The sequence below is a fragment of the Peromyscus californicus genome, unplaced genomic scaffold (genome assembly GCF_007827085.1).
Source record: "Peromyscus californicus insignis strain IS unplaced genomic scaffold, ASM782708v3 Scaffold_12__1_contigs__length_115047231, whole genome shotgun sequence".
In the NCBI taxonomy this organism is placed as follows: Eukaryota; Metazoa; Chordata; class Mammalia; order Rodentia; family Cricetidae; genus Peromyscus; species Peromyscus californicus.
In genome coordinates this window covers 54,703,448-54,721,738 of record NW_026294413.1, presented here as the reverse complement: position 1 = coordinate 54,721,738, position 18,291 = coordinate 54,703,448, and the positions used below count along the sequence as shown (strand labels likewise).

General features: G+C 44.4%; 1 protein-coding gene and 1 long non-coding RNA gene across 3 annotated transcripts; one reads left to right on the top strand and one right to left on the bottom strand.

Moving 5' to 3' along the window:
• Positions 1–819: 819 nt before the first annotated feature.
• On the bottom strand, positions 820–7,080 carry LOC128107230 (uncharacterized). Of its 2 annotated transcripts, none has more exons than XR_008217015.1 (4): positions 6,672–7,080; positions 6,478–6,596; positions 1,169–1,359; positions 820–1,055 (listed from the first exon to the last, which is right to left on the bottom strand). It is a non-coding gene; the product is annotated as an uncharacterized LOC128107230 (long non-coding RNA). The 2 variants fall into 2 exon arrangements; XR_008217016.1 differs by having other exon boundaries at positions 6,795–7,075.
• Positions 5,714–17,934, top strand: Stc1 (stanniocalcin 1). The gene is made up of 4 exons (XM_052732863.1): positions 5,714–6,105; positions 8,114–8,256; positions 8,884–9,095; positions 14,784–17,934. The coding sequence occupies exons 1-4, from the start codon at positions 5,988–5,990 to the stop codon at positions 15,052–15,054; spliced, it is 744 nt and encodes a 247-aa protein (XP_052588823.1). The 5' UTR covers positions 5,714–5,987; the 3' UTR covers positions 15,055–17,934.
• Positions 17,935–18,291: the final 357 nt, after the last annotated feature.

Genomic DNA, 18,291 nt, shown 5'->3' with positions numbered 1-18,291 from the left:
CACAACTCCACCATAGTCTCACAATATTAACACAATTCCGTACACGGGCAGACAGAGGAGGTGATGCCACGTGATAAATCTTGATACTCTCACTGTAAGAATTTTCCAGCAACTCTCAAATATAGGCAGCATGAGAGTCAGCTCCATTCCTGGGGGTTCTAAATGGACTCCTGCACCCAGCGAGATACAAATCCCTTTGTAAAGTCGTAAGTTGTAAACTGTGCACCTTGGCTGTTTCTTGTACTCCCAAGGAAGACATCTAAGACACCAGGAGATGACAGCAGTGCCGTGACAAGCTATTCAGCCTCAAATAGAAATGGCTAAAAGAAAAAAAAAAAAACTAAACAGAAAAATGGGTGAGAAACAGGCCTTCCTTTCCTTCAGTATGGGAAAGTAGAGCTCACTCCCACCTTGAATTAGAATCTCCTTTGTAAATTGAGGAGTTCAAGCATGCTGGTGTGATATCTGATATACCCCCCTCAACTGACCTGCACAGTTTGGACATAGGGATGGAGGAAAAACACTTACATGTGCGTAAGGTTTATTTCTCTAGGGGACAGCACTGGGATGGCATATGTTGGGGCACATGCAAGCACATGGACTGCACGTTCACTGTAGGTCTCAGGGGATGCTCCTCAGCAAACAAGCGTATCTCCCACCCTATGAAGCATCCTCCGGTCTTGAAACAATAGCCAGTCAAACAGAGTCAAGGCTCATAGATTTTCCTTTTTCTCTTTTTATTTTCTTTCTTTTTTCTTCTTCTCTCTCTCTCTCTCTCTCTCTCTCTCTCTCTCTCTCTCTCTCTCTCTCTCTCTCTCTCCTTTTTAATTTAGGAAACATCTCCACATCGTCAGTTGGCTTGAGCGCCCTCATGCGTCTCAACAGAGGAATGTCACTCAAGGTCTTACAACTGGTTCTTCTGAAGGACAAGTTGGATAACACACACCTCTTCAGGCTTGCTTCTCAAGCTTCTCCGTGTGCTAAAGATTCACGGGCTCTCCTGGGTCTGGGAGGAGCATGTCCCCCATGATAAAGAGTGACATCACAACTTAGACCTGGAGGGAATGAGAAGAGGAGGGAGGCCAATTTCAACTTGTCTGTTCTGGTTTAAGCCTGTCGGGTCATCTTGTCTTTTTCTCTTTCCTAACCCCATCCCAACTCACTGTACCTTGAGGAGCAGGGATCTAAGCATGAATGCTTTTCTCTGCAACTCTGGTGTCCTTGCTACTATAACAAACAAATCTCAGATTTTTCCACATCCACAGCATCGTGAAAGTAAGCCATGCTTCTTCCCTAGTATGTTCTCTTTGGGTCCTGGTTTCCTTTTTTCTCCCGGCCAATATGTCTCTGCAGCCATGCCTGGCATACAAGGGAAAAAAAACCACCCAGTAAATGATAAACAAATCCAAATCTATATGCTTTGCTCCAAGCCACTTGCCTTATAGCATTTCCAGAAAATCCCTTAGTAACTAGCTTTGGATCTCCTGGAGCACAGGAAAAGGCCAAATCAGTCTGCATTCTCCATTATTGCTGCCTAGAGCTGGGCACACAGTGACCCTCCAGAAGCCAGCAGAGGTGGAGATAAAGGGTGTGGCAGGTGAAGGGGCAGGTGCATAAAATGAGTTTGCCTTCCTAATATACTTCTTTCCTTGCTCCATCATCCGTGGTAGAATTTAAAGTAATCTGCACTGTGCAAGAGTCAGACTCATTTGGGGATTTAAGGTCTACACTGAAAACACTAAATCTATATAGGAAAATTTTAAAAAAAAAAAGGAGGAAAAGTATTTTCCCCTCAATTTCCTCCTTCCATTTCCCCTTCTTATCTTGAGGTTAGGAAGGCATGCGTTAACAATCCAACAGAAAACACACAGACCAGGAATCGCCAAAGGAAAGTGGTCCAACCTTGGTCAGTATGTCTGACCAACCTTGCGGGCTTTGAATCCTGTTAACAGAACATCCACTAAGAAATGGGCGGGCTTGGACTCCTCGCACCAAAAAGGCAAAAGAGCTGTTCCCTGCCCAGCTTGCAGCTAGCCAAATCCAACAAAGCCTTAGAGATTTTTGGCTTAATCTTCTCACTGAACACAAGCCAGCACTCCACGAGTGCAGCCAGGGCACCGTCACCAGCCTTCGCTGTTGGCAACTTCTCTTTCATGCTTTTTAGCACTTTCTTGGCTTGGGGGCAATACGCAGAGGTACCTTCTCCTCCCACCCACTGCCCCCACAGGCACCTCCAACTGTGTAGCTTGGCTTTGGAAAGCTCCCCACCCACTGAAAGTACAGTCAAGACTTTTGTTAGGTAATCTACAACCCTATGTGAATGCCAGAAAACGCCTGCCTTATGGAAATGCTAGATCTTTCTTGCAATTAAAAAATCATAGCCAAACTAGGGCAGGAAAAGTCTGATGTGCATGACTTACCTAACTGCGAGAAGGGTCTTTTCCAAGAATGTCTTTAGGTTCATTCCTAAGATGAATTTATTCAAAGCACCTCTCATATTGATCCTCCTTCCTTCCCATCACCATAGCAATCTCAGCAACACAAATGCCCATGAAGCTCCAACCCTTCTTCTCCAAGCCACTGTCTGTATGATGACAAGCCCCACCCTGAGCAGAATCTTCCTGTTAAAGAGTCTTGATGCCTCCTGTTATAAGATAAATCTCAGATTCTGAAAACTGACCTCCAGATTCTTCCGGCTTCTCTCAACACCCCACCTCCCAGGAAAGTTGCAAAGGAAGCTATATATCACCCCCAGAGTTGCCAAGAGTTCTGCCCCTGCCGTCTCAAAGTACAGCACACAGCACGGTGATGGTGCATGTTCTGATATCCTCAAGCTATGGGCTTATGGGAAGGGACTTGGCTTTGGGTACCTGTGCTTGCTGTCATTTCCCTCCCTTGACAAGTGCAGTGGTACTTGTGCACTTTGCAGTGGTGCTTACACACTAGTTTCATTAAACTAGTGTGGCTGATCACCATTATATTTCTTTGAATGACAGCCTACCTGCCATTGTGAAACACTTGGCACAATTAGGAACTAACCTCTGGATATATAGATATAGCTGTAAGTGAGCAAAATAAGGAGTGAAAATCCCACATCAAACACACACACACACACACACACACACACACACACACACACACACACACGAGCACAACACATCCTGATACTTGTAGGACATTGTGTTCTGGTAAGAGCTTCAGAGAGCTGGAAAAAGAAACTTTATTATCAGAGGAAAGCCATCACCCTTCCAAGCTGGTGGACCAGCCAGAGGTCAAGTGTAGATCCTTGAGCAGTGCACAATGGCTAAGGAAGTAAAGGCTACTCAGAAACGGAAGTCAAGACCTTCTGGTAGAATCTGCACCTATCTTCTTATTCCCTCTTTGAAAGGTAACATGGGGTGATCTATTCTGCAATGCCATATATGCTTTTTCCTGCCTAAGGCCATCACCAACCAACCTCAGAGCTTTCTAGAATAAGAATTTTATGAAACATAAGCTAGCCCCACTTTTCTAACTTAAAATTTCACTTCCTTCTTGAAGTATGAAACCTTCCTCAAATCTCTAGCTGTCTCTCAGGCAAAGTCATGACATTTTGAACTTATAGAAAGTGTCCTAACGTTGGTCATCTTTCCAATGAAATTTCAAGTGCCTCAGGTCAAGAATTATGTTTGCCTTCTAGATTTCTTCACTTTTATCCTCCCTGAGACACTGAACAGTATTACGCCTAGAAGGTACTGGAGAAACAATACCATTGACGAACAAAAACTGGACTGACATATTAAATAGTTTGCACATTTAATCAATCAAAAGATGAAATTAACTAATTGAAATTGAAATTTTTCCAATTTTTAACATATTTTCTGTGTCTTTTATTCCTTTTAGCCCTTGTTATAGCAAACATCCCTGCTTCCTAGAAATTCTTTTTTGCAAAGGATGGGTCATAAATTATTTTAGCAAACCCACTCCCTACACATACACACACACAATCACACACACACACAATCACACAACTCAGAGGCAAACCTGATTCTTGGCTTGACTTGTGAGGACAGAATCAGTGTTTGTTTGTTTTGTTTGTTTGTTTGTTTGTTTGTTTGTTTTAGCTTTCATGTGAAGTTTCAGGATTGAACCTGAAGCCACTGGCTCTGTGTCTTTGCAAGACCATGCTGTCCAAGTCTGTAGAATTGCCAAAGGCTCTCTCACTTACCTCCTGAAAAATATTCAAGATTTTATTGTTGAATCCTTTCACCTCACCCCAGCCCTTAATGACCACCTTCCTACCCTGAGAAGTCCTCTCATGGATCATTAACCTCCTTCACAACTTACGGACATGCCTTCTTGTTGCCTACACTCCACTTATAAGAGAATATGAGCTGCTATGCTGGGCATGATTTGTGATTCCACTATAATTTTCCCATTAAGTCTCCAGTTTATCAGTCTCCTCTCCTACACATTCTGGTCTTTCCCTACCCTTTCTTCCCAGTCCCGCCTCCCCCCCCCCACTCCCTCGTGCACCTCTTCCCCAACCTCCAAGAAGTGAACTGGTTTACCCAGCAGGGTTAGTCTTGCTTTGACCAGCTCATTGTTTCAACGTGATTATGAAGCAGCTGGGCTTGAATACACAGTTTATTAATTTTCAGGCATTTGCCATGTCCCTCAGTGGAGTGTGGTGTGAGTGAGTGGGTGAGCCTGGGTGCACAGACAGTAACCAACACTCCTGGAGTTGGCAGGGCCAGTGGTGACTATGAAGACAGTGTTGATGGGTGATCCAGGACTAGGGATGCAGCCAGTTAATATAGTGCAGACCAGGATGCAGAAAACCGTGGGTTTGAACACCAGCACCACATGGTGGCAGATTCCTGTCATTGCAGCATGAGAAAGATGGAGACAGTGAGAAGACCAGGAGTTCAAGGTCACCCTTAGCTATGTATCAAGTTCAGCCTGGGCTACATGAGACCTTTCAAAATTTTATGTTCTCCGGGAATCATATCACTTTAGAGGTGTGTGAATAAGATTTGAGAAGTGGAACAGCAAGGTAAAAGGACACAGCCAAGGTCAGAGGTTTAATAAATACCCCAGGGGAGCTGAGGGAACAGCTGGGAGCTGGAACCAGAGCGCCTCAGTTCACTAGGCTCTTGCACTCCCATACATCCTTCTGCCATGGCTTACACGTATCAGTGGGAATTCAAGATGCCTCCAGATCACAGCAAGGAAATCAAAGATGCACACTACAAGTGAACACACAAATGTAAAAAAAAAAAAAAAAAAAAAAAGATGTTGCGCTCTTACCGAGAACAGCCTACTAAAATTAGAGAGCTGCTATAATTTGATTAAATTCTAATCTGCATCACATCTCCCTATCAAGCACCCAACATCCATTTCCTCCTAGTGGTTCACTTAAAAAAAAAAAAATAAGATGAATTTCACAAGTACCTTGAAGGGCTTTTCAAGTGGTTTTTTTTTTCCTTTTGGTTTGATCAATACAGAGTTGTCACTTCAGCGTGTGAAAATAGCTCTTTCACACATCCCTGCACACACAGCCACACACACATATAAATCATTGGCAGCAGGTACTTTCAATTTGCTGGAAAATATTTCTAAGAAGTCAAAAAGCTCCAGCTGAATAAGCGTGCCCGCCTATTGGCTAAACGGACCAGTTGAAGGATCTGATTGGTCTCTGATCCTGAGGACCGATAAGACGGCTATAAAATCCCTGGGTGCAGCTCTTGGGCCCCCAGTTTGCAAAAACCAGAGGTGTAAGAAGCAGCAGCAGCAGCAGCAGCAGCAGCAACAGCAGCAGCAGCAGCAGCAGCAGCCGCCAGCCAGCCAGCCAGCCAGCCAGCCACACACACAAAAATTCTTCCTCAAATCCTCACCTAAGCTTTCAGTATATCCAGATCCACATCTTAACTCAAGCCGGGAGAGGGAAAGAGGAAAGGGGGGGAGGAAAAAAAAAAGCCAACAACTTAGCGGAAACTTCTCAGAGAATGCTCCAAAACTCAGCAGTGATTCTGGTGCTGGTCATCAGTGCTGCTGCCACGCACGAGGCGGAACAGAATGACTCTGTGAGCCCCAGAAAATCCCGGGTGGCGGCTCAAAATTCAGGTAAGCCAGCAAACCCAGGGCTGGTTTCTCCCCCCAAAGAGCTGTCCTCATTTGCCTTCTCTCACTTTTGCATGTGTGTCTGTGACGGCTGATCTCGGTAATAAATGTGCTTCATGCCTGGTGGTAATGAACTGCCAGTGTAATCCAATAGCCTTAGGAAGTGGAGTTCCTTTGTTTAATAAATTGCATGCAACTAACGAAGAAGCTGGGCGCTCTGCTGAGGGTATTTCATTGCATAAGCCTAGCCTGATTGCCTGAAATCTGGCACGTACCCTCTTGTTAGGGGGAGGGGGCGGGGAAAGGCTTGAATGTTGGCATGCCTCACAGCTCTCCATACTCCACGAGCCGGTCTTAAGGTGATGCGCGGCTTACCTGCTGCGATCCCTCTCTCTGCTCCTTTAAGACCTTGTAACTTGACTTCTGTACCTCTTCAGAGAGCACACAGGCAAGCCCCCTCTCCACACTGATTTGTGGAACCATAGTCCTCAAGTCTGAAAAAAAAAATCCAGGGCGGATTCAGAAAGAAGGGGGGGTGGGGGGGAGGGACCCACACACCCATTCCGTACAGGGCTGCCTGTCTCCTTCCTTGCTCTAACCGGCTCCATTCAATCGCCCAGGCAGCCCATGGCCCCTAGAAGGAAGTGCATTTGTGAACCGAAGCAGTTCTTTCTCCAAAGGGAAGGTCTTACTTTCGGCCTGACTCCAGTACCAGTTAACTGTATATGGTCCTGGCCTCTGGAGGCAGAAGCATTAGGAGCACTCTGCCCCTTGACTTTTGGCTCCCCGCTCATTCCTCTCCCCAACTGTCAGCAGAGATGGGACCGCAGGTGTCAAAATGGGGCAGATGCTCTCCCTTGGAAGAGCGCAGGTCCCTGCCGAGAGGAGGCCTCTTGCCTCGCTTCCTTTTGTACTTAGTTGCTATAGCGATGCCGTGATTCACAATTCAAGCTTGCCCTAAAACAATAGCAGCCCTAATGCATATTAAAACTGCTTAAAGCAAAGTTATAATTTGAACCCGTGGAAATATATAATTAGGGAAATGACTTGTAACATCCCAGAGGCTGCGGGTGGTGGGAGGGGGGCGGGGAAGCCTAGCCTAACCAAACCACGCTTTTGATCTGGGAGGAGAATCCTACGGTATGAAGGCTACAGATCATTGCTTGCCGAGCTGCCTGCCAGAACACCCCTCCTTCTGTGGGAGAGAAATTACTTTTATGGCAGATCTTATCCAGAATGCAGAAAGCCTGGTGCAAGTTCTTTGCGGTTTTCTTCCAGCCTTGCACAAGGGGCTCCTTGGGCTTGTCACTCCACACCTGTGTTTCTCGTTTTTGAAAAGAAGCCTTTTTAATATGAGAGCTTATTCATACCTCTAAGCACCGGGCTGTGGTTGCGGAGCTAGGGTGGATACAAAGGGCTCGGATTCCTTTCTACCAATGCCATCATGGGTTAAAATCCCTCTTTGGGAAGGGTCTCCTTCCGAGTGGACTCAGCAAATTATTCTCTGCCATTTGGACTAAAATACCCATGCTTTTTACTCCAGACTGCATTTTTCAAAAGGCAGCTGGATTCTCTGGTCCTCCCCTGACCCCATCGTGAGTCTGACCTTCAGTCACTGCATTCAGCCTACCCATGCTTTCAAGTTCCAAGTGACAGTCTTTGATTCCTGTCACCGCCAGAAGGCACTGTGCATGACAAGGTCTCTAACCTTACTTCTATAGCCACCAAAATGCACAGAAGGGTGAGACCCAGAAAGCATGTACCTGAGGGGGACGTCAAAGTCATCTTCTCTTCTCTGACTCTTAGAAGCAAAAAGAGCCTGCCCATCCCCTTTCTCACCACCCGCCCCCACCCCACACACACACTTTTCTTCAAATTGTTCTATCTAATAGAACCCAAGGTCAAAGTTCGAGGATAAGTTCAGATCCTGTGCCCTGGGTATTGGCCTCTACTCCTACTGGATCCAGAGCCCTTTGGCTTGACCCAGACTGCTTCTGCTTGTCTCTTTCAGCTGAAGTGGTTCGCTGCCTCAACAGTGCCCTGCAGGTCGGCTGTGGGGCTTTTGCATGCCTGGAAAACTCCACATGTGACACAGACGGGATGTACGACATTTGTAAATCCTTCTTGTACAGTGCTGCTAAATTTGACACTCAGGTAACGCGACCTTGACCTCTACTCCACTGGCTGCTTGTCATTTGACAGGGTGCTCAGTACTGTTCTTAGGAGCCTACCTTGTAGGGAGACAAGCATGCTTCCCAGCCTCCTACTCAAAAGGCCCATCCCAGGGTATAGAGAGACAGACAGACAGACAGACAGACAGACACACACACACACACACACACACACACACACACACACACACACACGTGTGCCCGGGGGCAGGGGGAGGTTATGGGGGGAGCAATTTAGACCAGGAGTAAGGAGTTGATAGAGGCTGGCTTAGAATAGGAGAGATGACTAGCAGAAAAGCATCTCTGCTTTGAGAGGAAATAAAAATGGTCTTCTCTGAATGCCCTAGCATGCTGTCTGAAATTCTGGGTTACCAAGAACATAAAACTGATTAGGACCATCTTTACACCTCAGAACAGTTGATGATGGCTTCCTCCCATCACATTTCCTTTCTTTGGAGATGTGTGTTCAAGAAAGTCCTAGGGAGAAGGGCTTTTTCGTTTTTAGCTCTTGGCCTCGCTATTGAAGCAAGTCTCCTTGAAGGTCCCTGCAGCATAGACCCAGACCTCTTCTAACAGGGCACACTAATCCTTATCTTCTTGTCCCTGACAGGGAAAAGCATTTGTCAAAGAGAGCTTAAAATGCATCGCCAATGGGATCACCTCCAAGGTTTTCCTTGCCATTCGGAGGTGTTCTACCTTCCAGAGGATGATCGCGGAGGTGCAGGAGGAGTGTTACAGCAAGCTGAATGTCTGCAGCATCGCCAAGCGCAACCCGGAAGCCATCACTGAAGTCATACAGCTGCCCAATCACTTCTCCAACAGGTACCCAGGGGGGCCTCTTCTTCACGATCAGGGACATGGAGGGGGACTGGCCAGCCAAGCCAGAGAAGACATTTTTCCCTCCAGTGTTAAAAATCTTCCCACACAGCTAGCAGAAAGCTGGTTTGCAGGAACCCTGGGTGGATGCAACTCTGTCCAATTCTTACCATAAGCCTGAAGCAAACAATGAAGCTTCTGGAAAACGCCTTTCTGAGATATCAGGTTTGGCTGAAACCATGACAGTTCAACAGAACAATAGGCCATGATAATCCCCCTCCCAGGTCAAATGTCAGAATGCAGACTTTTATTAAATCTGTGTATCTTTCAAATCAGTCCCAAAGCCAAATATTTCAGTGGCTAATCCAGAGCAGGTCATCTCATTTCCCCAGAACTTAGAGTTTTCTCTATGAAAAGTGAAATGGCTTCAGGGAACCATTCCCATGTTCTCTTCAAAGCCTTATGCCATCCCAACCCTCTAGCCCAAGATTCCCTAGAAGGAAAAGCTGGTAGCTACCCAGATCACATTTGTAACTCAGGTAACCCAAAGCCATTGGATTCATACCATCTGAGCTCCAGGTTTTGCTGGGTCTTTGACTTTGAAGTCTTTGCCAGACTGGAATGAACCCCTGATGCATAAGAGACCTGGCATCCTGGTCCGGTATGGGTATCTTGGAAAGATGTCTAGCAAGAGGTAAGGGATACAGCTTGGGAGGACATGGACAGATAGAATCAGTAGTAATGCAAGCTAGTTAAGGATAGCCTGTGGATGCTTAAAGCCAAATCCTATGCTTAAAGTCAGAGATCCTATAATTCTCTGACTCTCCCACCAAGTCTGCATGCATTCACAAGGAATAGTTGTGTTATTCTGGTCCCTAAGAGTTATCACACACTCAAGCTGATAAATTTCCTAGCCAAATACCCCTATCCTTTCCCAGAGTAACAATGGTCAAGTCTCTCTGAGCTTTGCCCCTAACATGAAACTTGTGTGACATACAGGAGCTGTTCTTAACTACAGGTTAGTGGCCGAGAGAACCACAAGTCATCTTATGGAAATCTACCACGCAGCCCTTGATTGCAGCTCTACCAGAGTTCTTACTGATTTTTCTCAGAACAGGAAAAAAATCAACTCCATTTCCCTCAAATGACTTTTCTCTCTAGACCAACCTCAATTTTTAAAATTCTCCTAGAAAGATTTTTGTTGAAGGGGGGAAGGGTTAACACTTGGCCATTTGTTAGAGACTACCCCTTTGCCCTAGGGGAAAGAAATAAAGAATTCTTGGTAGGACGATGGCTGGGGACAAAGGATGTAGTTATATAGTTTTAAAAGAAGGAGTATTAGCAGACTCATTAGTACAAGTTTAGATTGTTAAAGATCCCAGGACACATGATCTATAACATGTCAGGTGACCAACTTCAAAGCTATACTGAGCTGGCTATTTCAATTAAAGTGGCATTTTCCCTTGAGATTCACTGTAGAAAGGAAGCTACAGAGTTTGGACCAACGATTCCCATTACCCAAGAGGAAGCTGGGGAAAGGCGTCCTTAGCCAGACCATTATTCTTTTTACAAAGTGCCTTGTTTGCAACGCCTTCAGAAAATGGTCCAGGCACAGTCTCCTTATCTCCTCTTGCTCACGTTCAGAAGAAAAGGTCAATGGGGAAAGGGTGGCACACTCTTAAACACCAGAATCTCTCATGCAGCTCTTACCTTTTTCCAAGTATTTCACTCCGCTATTCAGGACTGGAGTGATTTCCGTTCCAGGAGGGGCTTGATCTGCTTGCTCTATTTCAGCTCCTCACCCGCCTAAAACATCCTGCTTTCCCAGCCTCAGTCCCAACATAGACACACGCAAAGTCCCTGCCAGTTGGCAACAAACTGTAAAGGGAAGTAGTTACAGGTTCATTCCACCTTCCTGTGGTTTGTCTAGCATGAGATTTAGGTCTGGGAGAATCCAAACCCTGTGACTGGACTGAAAAGCAGAACAGGAGTATGTGTACATGACAGAGGTGCATCCAAAGAGAGGAGGTAGTTGAGAGTGCCCCCCTGCCTTGATGGACAACCCACACCTTCAGTCTTGAGGGGAGCAGGGAGAATTGATGAAGTGGACAAGGCACCACGAAGCTTGGGAACCAATGAGACACAGATCCAAAGTGGGAAAACTGGCAAAGCGTCCAGCTCTCTAGGGCATGGATAGGGAACAGGAAACAGAAGAATAATATTGATCAAGGGAAACAAAGGACTATTTATAAACTCTCACACAGAACGTTCCTAGGCAGAATGCGTGTATTTGGGTAAGCATGGCTGAAACTGTAGCTATGGAGAATATCTGATCTTATTCTTTACCAAGGGGTGGTGGAGGGGAGGTGCTGAGGATAGAATCTGCAAAATGAGAAGAAAGATATGTGCTTTGTAAAAGGTCCTTCCGGGCTGTGAGACCCAGAAGACTTAATCTGCTACCCCAGTACAGTGTGTAGCCTCACGCCATAAAGGCCATCAGGCTAAAGAACAGAATTGCCTCAACTCCCCCTGCAGAGGAGGTATCTTCTGCTGAGCTGTACTGGCTTGTTATCCTGAGAAAGAAAATGTACATTGAATCCTTGGAAACCAAATACCATAGCTGAAGGTGATAGTTATTCAGATCCTACTGCCCCCATCTAACTGACTGAAGGACAGAGGTTCAGAGAGATGAGCAACCTGCTGAAGGTCTCACAGCTTATGAGTCACCAAATAGAATCCAGAATTCACATGGCCTTGAGCCAAGCTATTTTGACTTCTACTTCAAAAAAAAAAAAAAAAGCAGCTAGAAAAACCCTGCAAGAAGTTCCCACAACCCAAAAATAGAATATCATGAATAACTAAATATACAAGCACCATGGTGTTCAGCAAGGAATTCTGTGTGTGCTCTCTCCTAAAAGAAAAGACACATCCCTCCTCATAGCTAGAGTAACTATATGCTCTTAGTACAAAAGGGTGCTCAATAAATACATGGCAATTGCTAAGTCAACTTTTGCTGGAGGCACAACCTCTTAAAGCATCTGTGTTGCTTAGCAACCTGTAGTAAAAGTCTTCTCATTGGCCTGCACAGTCGAGTTGAATGCTGCATTCCAGTCTCATTGGAGACAATAGGGTTAGCTAAACTGATATCAGGCAGCCTGGCATGGGCTTCAGCCTTTGAGGAGCTCCTAATGGAGCCATGTATAATTTCCTATTTCAAGATGTTCCCTTAGCCTACTCCACTGAGTTACCAAAGCCCCTTCAGAGAAGCAGAAGAGCAGGCAGGCTGACAGAGGTCGTTGCCAAGAAAACCCAAAGCAGGTATTCTGTTTAGCCCATCAGAGAAGGCAAAGATAGGTGCCCTCAGAATCAGGCACCAGTAGATCCTCCAAGCTGCAGGCTAGCTAGATGAATTCAGTTTCTTCAAGGGGTTTAGACTTCTCCATCCAGACAAGAGTTTCCAATTCTGTCCAAGAAGGAACTTTCCATTCATTCTGTTTCTAAAGAGCAATCACATTTTCTAGCCCTTTTAGGGGCTCATGTGTCATAAAGAGTTCTTTCTAGATGTGAAAGGGTTAACTTCTCTGAGTTATAAAGTCCTTTACGGAACTGTATTGTCTAAGAACTAACTGCCTTCTAAAACAGACTCCAAGATGTAGGGGAGCTAATTCCTGGGAGAGCCCAGGAATTAGTAGATGCCTAGAGATCAATGAGGGCATAGATGGCTGAAGCTGTTGGGGCACAATTTTTTTTTCTCAGTTTTTCCAAAACTACTTTTCTCCCCATTTCTCCATCCAAGTAAGCTCAGCTTGACTCATGTGCTTTGTAATTCCAAGGGTTGGAAAATGTTCCTCTGAGCCAGAGCAGCCCAATTTCACTCACAGCTGGATATAATTGTCCTTGAAAGGAGGGCTGTAGCCAGGACTATGGGCAAGCCAGACACTGTTCCTCTCTCTCCATCTCCAACTTCACCCTCTCGCCCAAAGAAGGGTGACCGCTTTGCTTCATCACTCACGATCTGCCCTGTTTACTGTCCATCCTTCAAAGGACCTCTCTAGGAGGTCAAGTTATTCCAGCAAGATGCTTGCTCCTTTGCTCTGGGTGTTGAGTTAAAAATAAACAGGAATCCTCCCCCTCTGATGATCCTGTGGCCCCAGTGACATCCTGACCACTCCTAGAAAAGGATCTCTCCACATCAATACAGCAGGTCACTGTCACCAGGAGAGTCAATGAGCACAGAGCTAATAGGTTTACACAACCATTGAGTCAGAAATGCCCCATCAGTTTGGAAAATACCTGAACTGTACGAGTTGTTTAGAAGTTTTGAATATAGATGGTTCCATCCTTTCACAGCCATAACACTTGGCAGCATTGTTTGGGACATTCAGAGAACTGTTGCATACATAAGTCACTTATACCAAACACAAAGGTCTTTGTCATTAGGGTTTTTGCTTGTTTGCTTACAAATCTACCAGAACCACAGATCATTTTTCTTCAGGAAACTGAGATTTTTTTTTATATAACAGAAGAATATTTTTATGTTCTTTTCATTGATGTTAAAGTTCAGTTGATATATTAAGAAAATATTTCAGTATAAATATAAGCATAGGGGCAGACAGTGAGACCTAAGAGGTCAGTGTTATGCATAAAGAACAAAGGTGGATGTAGTCTTCTGAGGCAAGAGAGTCACCCCTGTTATTTAAGTTCTGTTTCCTCAGGGGAAAAAATATAAAATTTAACAGTGATTTATTGAGCAGACAATACAGCCTGATGACACTCAGCCACAAAGTGTGGATACAAAGAAGAAGGACATCCACCCTGCCCTTGAGACATTTTCAAAATCAAGCCAGGGGAAAAGGAATAGTCATACTGCTATCAAATGTTGGTGTTTGAGGTGATAACTAAAGCCTGTGAGAAAGCCAGAGAAGGAAGAGGTCACAAAGGTGTGAACAATGTGAGAGGGTTTCATGGACGTACAGAAGCATGAACTTGAAAGGGGCATTAATCTTTCCCTTTAAGTGCCCTTGCTAACTAGTGTTTGGCTGCAGAAGGCCACTGTATGCCTTCGAAGGAAGCCTTAAAACAGTCACAGTCAGTCAACAGCCTTTTCAAGACTGCCTGAGTGGGTGTAAGGAAAGATTTCACAGGAAAATGCCTGGCTTTAGACCAAAGCTCAGTGAGAATGTGCACTCATGTGGACATACTCTTGAGCACACACACTAAGGCAAAGGCAAGTTGCAAACAGACATCCAAATAACTGCTAGTCCATGTGCAGTGATTCAGTACTAACACAAGTTTTGAGTTTAAGACCTACCTATTGTACTCATTTTACATGAGTATAAATCACAGGTATAGTGCAGTGGACATGACTAAGTCCACTTCTGCCATTAATTCATTGTATGACATTGAGCACACATCCTAGTTTCTTCCCTACACAATGAGATCATTTTGTGTTGTCCCATTTCTCCCTGAGAGTCTTTGTTTTCCAGAATTTCAGACATTACAGTTAGCCTACTACTGTTTAGTTTGGTCTACATCTCTTGAAGCATAAACCTGGAGATGGACTTTCTAGTGTTATATGATAAACCCAGAGCTCAGAAGGAAACGAAAGCCACCTTCAGCTTTGAACAGCTTGAGCACTGATGTCAGGACCTGACCCTTACATGGCTTTCCCTAATAAACATTTTCCCAATGCAGATACTACAACAGACTTGTCCGAAGCCTTCTGGAATGTGATGAAGACACAGTCCGCACAATCAGAGACAGCCTAATGGAGAAAATCGGGCCCAACATGGCCAGCCTCTTCCACATCCTGCAGACGGACCACTGTGCCCAGACACACCCCAGAGCTGACTTCAGCAGGAGGCGTACAAATGAGCCACAGAAGCTGAAAGTCCTCCTCAGGAACCTCCGAGGTGAGGGGGACCCTCCCTCCCACGTCAAACGTACCTCCCATGAGAGTGCGTAACCAGGGAGACGTATTCGCAGCCTCAACAAACTAATAGCATTTTAGGGGTGTTGACACACCAACTTTGAGTGTACTGTGCCTGGTTTGATTTTTTTTTTAAAGTAAGCCCTATTTTCTATCCCCCCCCCCCGTTAAAGAAAATTGCATGAAACTAGGCTTCCGTAATCAATACCCCAACATTCTGCAATGACAGCATTCTTACCAACAGAATACATGTGATCATTCATCCTCTCCTTGAGAGAATGTAGCCTCTTTCATCCCCTCTCTCTCTGAATTCTTTTCCCAGATCCCTATCAATGCTTCTCAAACACAAAACGTTCATGTAACTGCCCAGTCATTGTAATCTGAAGATGTAGATCCCTTTAGAACGGTCACCCAGTAGAGTTAGCTGATACAAAACAACTTTATTTAAATGCATGTCTTAAATGCTCATAAATATGTTCAATGGAATTCGTGTTATGAATCTGTGCTGGCCATGGACGAATATGAATGTCATGTTTGAATTCTTGATCTCTAACGACTCTTATGGTCTCTATCCTCCAATGTCTAATTTCCTTTCTGACATATTGACCAAATTGCTCAAGCCTGGATCTCCAGCCAGACTTTGAGCCAGCATCTTCTTGCATCTAATGAAAAACAAAAAGCTAACATCTTTATGTACTGTAACTGCTCAGAGCTTTAAAAGTATCTTTAACAATTGTCTTAAAAACAGAGAATCTTAAGGTCTAACTGTGGAATATAAATAGCTGAAAACTATTGTACTGTACATAAATTCCAGAGGACTCTGCTTAACAAAGCAGTCTATAATAACTTTATTGCATATAGATTTAGTTTTGTACCTTAGCTTTATTTTCCTTTTCCTGGGAATGAAATAACTATCTCACTTCCAGATATCCGCGTTCATGCTCCTTGTGGCCTTTTTTATAACTAAGGGGGTAGAAGTAGTTTTAACTCAACATCAGAACTTAAGATGGGCCTATATGAGACAGGAAAACCCAACAGGTTATCTGAAGGACCCCAGGGAAAATGTTCATCTCCTAGCCCACCTCAACCCAGAGGCTACATTTGACTTAGGTATATCCTGAAACAACTCTGTCACATCCAACTGGGAATTACAGGAATCAAAAAGATCATTGCTTTGGGCTTGGACACCGAGTGTGACAAGGCCTACTGTCCCCTTGGAAGTGGCAGTTCTTGGCTCATCACCTTCCATCAGTGCCTGGCACTCCGGTAAATGATGGTGTTGGAGATTCTTCCACTAAGCCAATCAGGAATGAGTCAATCAGCCTTTGGGTCTTTAGTCCGGGGAACTTGGGCTTTAGGGGGTGTAAATAACCCTGGGTTGTCCAGCCTTAATAGACTCCTCTTACATTTTTGTCCTGTAACACGCTGCCTGCCAAAGTAGTCCTGGCAGCTGGACCATCTCTGTAGGATCTTTAAAAAAAAAAAGAAAAAAGAAAAAAAAAAGAAAAAATAGAGAGAGAATGAAGGAGGGCATAAGAGCTGGTGGTTTGATCATTTCCGCTGTAATGTTTACAAGATGGCAGCCACCAAAGCCAAATGATTAACCTGTCTACGAACAACAGTAGTTTCTCAGGGTCATTGTCCTTGAACCCAACAGCCCCTTATGAGTGTCACTGCTCACCAAAGGTCAATGCTGAGAGAGGAAGCGGGAGGGGCTGCTCCAAAGTCACTTGGGTAGAAACTATTGGTGCTTGACTCTCACTAGGCTACACCCCAGAGTTGACCAAATTGAGTGATAGGGACCCTGGTGGGAGGAGGGAGGGCACCTCTCCAGGGAAATAAAAAGCAATACAACTTTACCACAAAGCCTTTAAAACCAGTAACATAGTGCTCAAGGACCAAGATTAAGTGCAGCAGCCGCAGCTGCAGCCGCAGCCGCAGCCAACACTGCTGCCTTCGTCCCCACACAGCCTCTAACCGTGCTGACATCAGATTGTGAAGGGCATTTTTGTACTCAGAACTGTCCCATCCCCAGGTCCCAAGCAAATGGACACTGCCTTAGCCTCTTGGAAATCAGGTAGCACATATTCTAAGCTAGATTCACCCGTCTCCCCCACGTCCCACCCCAGGCAAGGCTGACTTCTCTGAACCAGAAAAGCTAATCAAGTGTGTGTGTTGTGCATTTTGCAAACCCACTAAGCCAGAACCCCAAAGTGGCAAGTAGCTTATGAGAATTCCTAGTAAAATTCTCTCTTACTTTTAGTTCGGTAGATTTTCTTTCTCTCTTCTCTGTTTTTCTCCTCTGTTCTCTTTTTTATTATTATTTTTTTTTTTATTTTGCTGTGACCTCTTCAAGCCGTGGTATAGCCTCTTTTCTCCCCACAGTGATATTGGTATATGTGTCAACAATACATATATCTACTACACATATGGAAAGAAGCAGTTCTCACAACGTTGCTAGTTTTTTGCTTCCTTTTCTCCCTGCCCTGCCCCCCCTCCACCTCCTCCTTGAACTTCCAAAGCTTTGTTTCTTGTTTGCTGCGGAGTGTTTCGGGGGCTAACCTAGACCAGTTTGCATGATCTCCTCTCTTGTGATTTGGTTGCACTTTAGAACATTTTTGTGCCGTTATATTTGCATTATGTATTTATAATTTAAATGATATTTAGGTTTTTGGCTGAGTACTGGAATAAACAGTGAGCATATCTGGTATATGTCATTATTTATTGTTAAATTACATTTTTAAGCTCCATGTGCATATAAAAGTTATGAAACATATCATGGTAATGACAGATGCAAGTTATTTTATTTGCTTATTTTTATAATTAAAGATGCCATAGCATAATTTGAAGACTTTGGTGAATTCCTTCTACGATAATAATAATAATAAAGTGTTATGTTTTATTTGTTTTTTTTTCCCTCCACGTCTTTCATTGTTATTCTTTAAAAACTTCTTGGGCCAGTAACATGGCTCACTGAATAAAGTACTTTTGGCCTCACAAACCTGATGACCTGAGTTCAATCCCCAGAATCCATGTAAATGTAGAAAGAACAGACTCCACAGAGTTGTCCTCCAACCTCTACATAGGCTATGTACACACAAACACACACACACACACACACACACATACTTGCACACATGCATGTACAAATAATAATAATAATAATAATAATAATAATAATAATAATAAAAGTATGTCTTTTTTAAAACTTCTTGAATGGAAATTTAAGTACGAAGTCACTGTCCTATTCATTTTCCTTAAAGTCACTAATTA

Bases quoted from the DNA above. Each gene is read 5' to 3' on its own strand.
- Stc1 (XM_052732863.1), top strand. From the start codon at position 5,988: ATGCTCCAAAACTCAGCAGTGATTCTGGTGCTGGTCATCAGTGCTGCT. The intron at 6,106-8,113 runs GTAAGCCAGCAA...TGTCTCTTTCAG, and splicing joins GGTGGCGGCTCAAAATTCAG to CTGAAGTGGTTCGCTGCCTC. The intron at 9,096-14,783 runs GTACCCAGGGGG...TTCCCAATGCAG, and splicing joins CCCAATCACTTCTCCAACAG to ATACTACAACAGACTTGTCC.